At 42.2% G+C, this 7,874-nt stretch overlaps 1 protein-coding gene across 1 annotated transcript; it reads left to right on the forward strand.

Moving 5' to 3' along the window:
* The first annotated feature begins 6,695 nt into the window (after positions 1-6,695).
* Positions 6,696-7,277, forward strand: LOC131795815 (uncharacterized protein KIAA1958-like). Its single transcript, XM_059113422.2, has one exon. The coding sequence runs from the start codon at positions 6,696-6,698 to the stop codon at positions 7,275-7,277; it is 582 nt and encodes a 193-aa protein (XP_058969405.2).
* Positions 7,278-7,874: the final 597 nt, after the last annotated feature.

Here is a 7,874-nt window from a genome sequence, read left to right on the forward strand (position 1 = left end):
AAGAGAGCAACAAAAGAAAGCAGTAAATAGTTATGAAAAGAATTGTTTCCCTTTTTTCAGAGGAATTTGTAATAAGAAACTCGCAAAACTATTAATAAGGAAATGCTGCTTATTCATTTGGTACCAGAACAGGCCTTTTAAAGTTAAGTTTGAAGTCATCTTTCTAAGAGTTGTCCAGTTTAACAACCATTTACAAAAGACAAAAATAAACTACATAACACACAGTCTTGAAATTTCAAGGCAGCTCCTTTAGCATCTTGGCTAATTTCTAACTGCAACCTTTATTGACAACCCTGCATTAAACAATTATTCCACAGTTAAGTCTGCAACCCCTCCTGAAATACTCCAGGATACCAAAAAAAACAACAACAAGCAAACAAACATATTAGTGAAGTGAGCAAACAACCACATGCGTGACTTTCACTTAATCTAAAATTTGTGATTGCAGCATTCCCACGTGCGTAAAGTGCTTGTAACTTATGGGAAACACACGCATGTTACACCAAAAAAACCCGCGTGTAGCAGAAGAGGCCGATTACTCGCAATTTCTCGTAGTTTTGAATTTCCCTTTTGTTTTTCAGAACACCCATATACCTGTAGTGTTTAGGCTATTGAGACATTTCGTGCCGCATACATGTAATGTAGGTTCGAGTTGCATCTCGGGTAGCGGAAAGCATGGCGTGTTGTAAAAGTCGTGTGCAGTGAATTAAAACACTTCAAAAGGTTTAATCCGTGTTAATCTGCTTATTTATTGGCCATCACCACATTTGGCGACGAGGATAAAGCAGGATAAAGGTTCTTGTGGATCCTTAAATTGAATTTCGCGACATGCCTGACACCGAGAGAGGTGAAACCAGCGACACGCCGCCACAACCAGCGCCGAGCTCGATCGTCGAACCAAAGACTCTTGAAGTTCGTGGTTTACCTTGCTTCGACCCCAAGGGAGAACCGACTACTCTTTCCGTTCGATGGAAACGCTGGAAACGTGCTTTTCATTTGTATGTGGCATCGAAAGGTATTACGAATCAAGCGCAAAAAGTGGCTCTATTACTGCACTCAGGTGGGATGGAACTGCAAGAAATTTTCTACACGCTTGCACCAGAAGACGAAGCTCAGAACAACTTCGACAATTGTGTAGCCATCCTTGACAAATATTTTACGCCAAAAGTGAACGTACCTTTCGAGAGACACGGTTTCCGACAAATGGCACAACTCCAGAGCGAAACTATCGATCAATTTGTGTGCCGCCTTCGACAAAAAGCTGTCTCGTGTGAGTTTGACAAAGTGGATGAGGCTATCCGGGATCAGTTGATTGAAAAGTGCAGAGATCCGGAACTCCGAAAGAAGTTTTTGGAGAAAGCCCAGGACGGAACCCTTACTGTCCTTCAAGATGTTGCACGAGTTCATGAGTCTGTCATCCTTCAAATGCAGTCATTGCAGATTTCGAGTAAAGATGATCAAGTGAATGCAGTGCGACCTGTTAACCCCAAGTGGCGAAAAAACAAGATGAAAAAGAAGAAGAAACCAGATAAGAAAGATGTAAGACCAGGAGAGCATCAGACGTGCTACAGATGCAATGAAACCGGTCATTTTGCCCACAGTTGCCCTGCCCTGAACAAAACATGTAACAAGTGTGGATTCACTGGTCATCTGGCTGTTTGTTGCAAGACAAAGAATCCTAAACGCCCTCCAAGTGGCCGACATAATCCAAATGTGAATGGTGCATATCAAGTGGAAGAAGGCTCAGATCAAAGAGATGCTTATGCCTTTGCCGTGAATGACGGAAACAAGACAAGTGGCATCATACATCTGAAAGTGGGAGGTGTAGAGTTAAAGGATGTACTTATTGACTCTGGAGCATCATGCAACCTTGTGAACAAAGCTACGTGGGAAAGTTTGAAGCAACAAGGAGTGAAGTGCACATCCCAGAAATGCAGCAAGAAGCTATTTGCCTATGGTCAAACTGAACCAATTGAAGTACTGGGAACATTTGAAGCTGAAATTTACTGTGAAGATTCTGCAAAAAGCTGTTTGGACGAGTTCACTGTTGTTAAAGGTCCTGGAAAAACTTTGCTTGGAAAATACACTGCAGAGAAGCTGAATGTATTGAGAGTTGGACCTCCGAGTACACCACTGGCATGTCCCATCACCAGCGAAGGTGATGCTGGAGATGTGTTAAAGGACTTTGCTGACATATTTCAAGGCGTTGGAAAGCTTAAAGACTTCCAACTCAAGTTGCACATTAACAAGAATGTCAAGCCTGTGGCCCAGCCAGTGAGACGATTATCCTTTGGTCTTAGAGACAAAGTAGACAAGAAATTAGATGAGTTGTTGCTAGAAGACATCATAGAGGAAGTACCATGTGGTCCTACAGAGTGGACGTCACCTCTTCTTGTCGTGCCAAAACCGGATGGTGATATCCGTATTTGTGTTGACATGAGAAGAGCGAATGGGGCCATCGAGAGAGAGAGGCATCCTATTCCTACCATAGAAGAAGTTCTCCATGACCTTAATGGTTCAACTGTATTCAGCAAACTAGATCTGCGCTGGGGATTCCACCAGATTGAGCTTGATGAAGAGTCCCGTCAAATTACTACGTTTGTGACACACAGAGGCCTTTACAGATACAAGAGACTAATGTTTGGCATTACGTCAGCCCCAGAAAAGTATCAGAAGATTGTGACTGATGTTCTGCAAGGTTGTGAAGGTGTTGCAAATATTGCAGATGATGTGATCGTACATGGATGTGGAATTGAGCAGCTTGACAAGAATTTGCTGGCTGTTCTAGATCGCCTCAGACAGTGTGGACTAACCCTGAATCCAAATAAGTGCCAGTTCAGACTTCCCAAGTTGACCTTCTTCGGACATGACCTGAGCAAGAGTGGAGTTACACCCAGTGAAGAAAAGGTAGCAGCAGTTCAGAATGCGAAACCTCCAAAGAATGTGGCTGAAGTCAGATCTTTCCTAGGCCTTGTACAGTACTGTGCTAAATTCCTGCCAAATTTTGCAGAGGAAGCTGAGCCTATCAGACAGCTGACTAGAAAAGACGAGCCATTCGTATGGAAAGAAGTTCGGCAACAGTATTTTGAGAAGCTCAAGTATCTCTTGACACAAGCAGAAACACTGGCATACTTCAAGAATGATTGCAAAACCTGTATTGTCGCAGATGCAGGTCCTACTGGTATCAGAGCAGTCCTAACACAATTCCAAGATGGAGTCTGGAGAGTGATTTCTTATGCGTCCAGGAACCTAACCGACGTCGAAAGGCGATATTCTCAAACCGAGAAGGAGGCACTTGCCTTAGTGTGGGCCTGCGAAAGATTTAATCTGTATGTTTACGGTTGTCACTTTGAACTTGAGACTGACCACAAACCTCTGGAATGTATTTACAAGAGTACATCCAAGCCATCTGCAAGAATCGAACGATGGGTGCTCCGCCTGCAAAGCTACAACTTCCAAGTTGTGTATCGTCCTGGAAAAACCAACATTGCAGACGCCCTGTCAAGACTTAACTCCCTGGACCAAAAGGACAGAAGTGGAGAGGAAACAGATGCAGTGAAAATGATTGCAGAAGAGAGCACACCTGTGGTGTTAACAGCAAAAGAAGTAGAACGTGCATCAGAAGAAGACCCTGAACTGACCAGCGTGAGACATTACATTCAGAGTGGAGACTGGTCTCAGTGCAAAATGCCCCATTTCCTGTGTGTGAAGAATGAACTGTGTGTGCTTGGAAAACTGGTGTTGCGTGGTACAAGAATTGTCATACCCCAGAGCCTGAGAAAACAAGTCTTACATTTAGCCCATGAAGGTCATCAAGGCATAGTCAAGATGAAGAGCCGACTCAGAACCAAAGTGTGGTGGCCTAAAATGGACACTGATGCTGAGCGAATCTGTAAAAGCTGTCACGGATGTCGAGTAGTGAGTGGATTCTGTACACCTGAACCAATGCAGAGAGTAGAACCACCAACAGGACCCTGGCAAGATGTAGCTATTGATGTGTTGGGTCCACTTCCTTCTGGAGAAGTTTACTTGTAGTAGTAGACTACTACAGCCGTTTCTTTGAAGTGGTAATTGTGCGGTCAACCACATCACAGAAGATGATAGAAGCACTAACACCGATCTTTGTACGTTACGGCTATCCATTTACCCTCAAGTCTGACAATGCAGCTCAGTTTGTATCGGAAGAATTCGAAGAGTTCCTGTCTAAGAATGGCATCGAGCATCGAAAATCTCCTCCACTTTGGCCCCAAGCCAATGGTGAGGTTGAACGACAAAACCGAACCTTGCTTAAAGTGCTCAAGATAGCCCAAGTGGAAGGAAAGAGGTGGAAAGATGAGCTGAACAAGTTCCTGGTGGCGTACCGAACAACTCCTCACTCTACCACTGGGATGACCCCAGCATCTCTAATGTTCGGAAGAGAGTTGAAAACAAAACTGCCTGAATTACGCCCCAACAAGAGCCTGCTGGATGAAAGCATCAGAGACCGAGACTGGAACCACAAATTGTCCAGTAAGCTCTATGCTGACAAGCAAAGGAATGCAACTTTCAACCCAGTAGTCCCTGGTGACAAGGTTCTGCTTAAAAACACCAAATCACCTGGTAAGCTGGCTCCAAAGTTTGAACCTCAGCCATACACCGTCCAGACCAAGGAAGGACAAGAACTCACCTTGAAAGCAGACAATGGAACCTTGTATAGGAGAAACAGCTCTTTTGTCAAACCTTACAACACCCCTGGAGAGCCAGAGTCTTCTCCTCCTGAACAGAGTTCCAGAGAAGCAAACCCCCCAAGCCCAGCTCCAGCAATGCCTGAGTCTAGCACAACCTCAAGTACGGCAGAGACAAGAAGCAGACCAACCCGTGCTACGAAATTGCCTGGAAGATTTAAAGACTTTGTCCTGGACAAATGAACTGACTTGTTTGAACTTTTTAGACTTTTCACTGAACACGATTTTGTTCAGAACAGTTTGCAGTTTGAACCCTCATATTGTTTATGAGTATTTGATATTGTTGTTGCTCGTTATAAAGACATTTTCTTGAACTCAATTAACTGCAATTAATTGCGACAAAGGAAGGGAATGTAGTGTTTAGGCTATTGAGACATTTCGTGCCGCATACATGTAATGTAGGTTCGAGTTGCATCTCGGGTAGCGGAAAGCATGGCGTGTTGTAAAAGTCGTGTGCAGTGAATTAAAACACTTCAAAAGGTTTAATCCGTGTTAATCTGCTTATTTATTGGCCATCACCACAATACCTGTACTTTTTTACACCGATGCGATAGAAATTAATTGGAAAAGCATTCCTTGAAATACGAAGTCGTCCTGTATTTTCAGCGAAAAAGATCGTTAAGTGATCAAAACAACACCGGCCAGATTATAGTCACGTGCTCGGCAACGACTTCTTGAAAGCGATCATCTTTCATTCTTACCATCAAAACAGTCACGTTTGCATAGAAGAATAACAAAACGAAACGATTACAACGGAAAGACCCAAATTGGCGTAGAAAGAAATAATGCTGCAAATTACCATTTTTTTAATGTCATGGGTACATGTTTCCGTGGGAATTTCTGTGTCAACAGCTTGCTGTCACCCACAAAGTCTTCGTGATTCTCGCTGGTCCTCGTTATGTTTAGCGCATGGACGATTCGAAGACCCTTCAAATTTGGTTTTTAAGTTGATCATAGCACTAATCTGAAACATTTGAAGCCCATTTCAATATAGTAAATGTCGAAACAGGCGTGTAAAGACAATAAATATCGCAACGATCAGTGCAATCATAATAGCGCCAGGACTTTGGACTTCTTCGGAAGGATAGATCTCGAGTTCGAAGCCGACTAATTACAACTAATTACGAAGAGTCCACGCTAATTTGCATATCGCAGAGCGCCCACAAGAGCTTGTTTCTACGCTATCGTGTATCCACGAGTTAAACAGTAGTAGCAGAAATTTTTTCAATTTTTTTTTAATGACTGTTACGAAAATATTTACTGCTCCAAGTATTTCCAGTATTGCCGTATAAACAAATAAATAGCCTAAGCCACCAAGAGGTAATTTAATTGTTGAAGACAATTACCAAACGTTCAAAAACACGCCAAAAAGCTTCCAGGGAGGGAGGGAAAGGCATATTTCTTGATAAAAGTATAAGTTAATACCCCAGATCTCTCCTGTGAATCTGTATTTGTTCAAATAATTCCCGCACAAAAATTACTATTCAGGCTGTTGATTCCAGGCCTAATATCACCCCTGTAGTACAGTTGACTCACGGTGAGCGACAGGTTTGCTTCCGCTCAAAAACCCCTTGCAAACACTTTGTCAATAAAATCCCACACAAGTACGCATTGCGGACCTATTTTGTTATGTCTGCTAAAAGACTAGTTTAATTACTGCGTCTTTCACGGTAATTATTCTTAATAGTCGTTTGCATTATGCTCTATGCCAAAGCCATGTCTGAAGTATATTTATTTCATAGGTACTCAGATTTACCCACAACAATCGTAGTGAATAAAAATCGTTGTGAATAAAGTTCGTACTGATTCTAAATGTAGCCAATCAGGAGTACGAACGACAAAATTTCACTGTGAAAATTTATCGTTCGTCCAATCAGCAACGCGAACGACGAAATTTCACTAATGATGAATGAACGCACTGAAGAGAACGTCATGCGAGAGCCGTTGCACAAAACCCGCGCGCTTTGAAAAATGGCCGAGGGAAGGTTCGCTTCTGTTTACTCATTTGAAGAATTCATTTTAGAACACGAAAACAAAAATACCGCTCAAAAAACTGAAAGATTGCTTGAAATATTTTTGAAAACAAAGGACGAAGACAGGAAAATTGAAGATATTCCAGCGGCTGAGTTGAATGAATTCATTAGCGAATTTATTATCTCCGTACGCACTGAAGATGGCAACGAGTACGAGCCGACTTCGCTTCGAAGTTTAATGGCCAGCTTTGAACGACATTTGAAGAAAAAGGGCTATTCTGCCAGCATAATCAACGACTTGGTCTTTGAGAAAACCAGAAAAGTTCTTCAATCCAAGCAAAAGCAGCTAAAGAAGCAAGGAAAAGGGAATAAACCGAAAGCATCGGTAGCTTTGACAACCGAAGAGTTAAAGATATTGTACGAGAAGGGTTTGCTCGGTATGTGTAGTCCTGAGGCGCTATTAAACACGCTCTGGCTAAACAACACTCGTCACTTTGGACTCCGTGGGTGCAAAGAACATCGTGATATGTGTTGGGGAGATGTAAAGCTGATATGTGCACTTTTATTAACTTGTTGTTGAGAAATTTTTAAACTACTTTTTACGCTTTTCATCGCCCCATTTGTGCTATTTGTCTACCAAAGACAACACGGAAAAATCTCAGCACCTATGAAATAAACACATTACAACATGGAAAATGCTTTGTACGATTTTCATTCACTCGTTGATACGTATCAGAAAACTCACTCGTTCGCTGCGCTCACTCGTTCGTTTTCTGATACTACACAACTCGTGAATAAAAATCGTACGCGCGCATTTTCCGTGAAGTAATCTCTATGAAGGGATGAATGATTCTACTCTTTCACACTTAATGCTTGTAATTAAATCCACCTGATACAAAGCGGAAATTAGTGTCGTTAAAAAAGGCCTTCAACACAGTTGATCATGAGATCCTCTTATCCAAGTTAAGCCACTACGGCATCTGTGGAAAAACGTCTAAATGGTTTAAGTCATACTTAGAAAAATTGTACACAAATGTGCTCCATTAGTGGGTCCTTATCTAATAACCTTTAGTTAACTCGTGGAGTCCTCTAGAGCATGATTCTTGGGCCACTGCTATTACTGTTATATATCAATGATCTTCTGAATTGTTTATCCATTTGTGAACCATGGATGTAT

This window comes from Pocillopora verrucosa, chromosome 11, assembly GCF_036669915.1.
Source record: "Pocillopora verrucosa isolate sample1 chromosome 11, ASM3666991v2, whole genome shotgun sequence".
Lineage (NCBI taxonomy): Eukaryota > Metazoa > Cnidaria > Anthozoa > Scleractinia > Pocilloporidae > Pocillopora > Pocillopora verrucosa.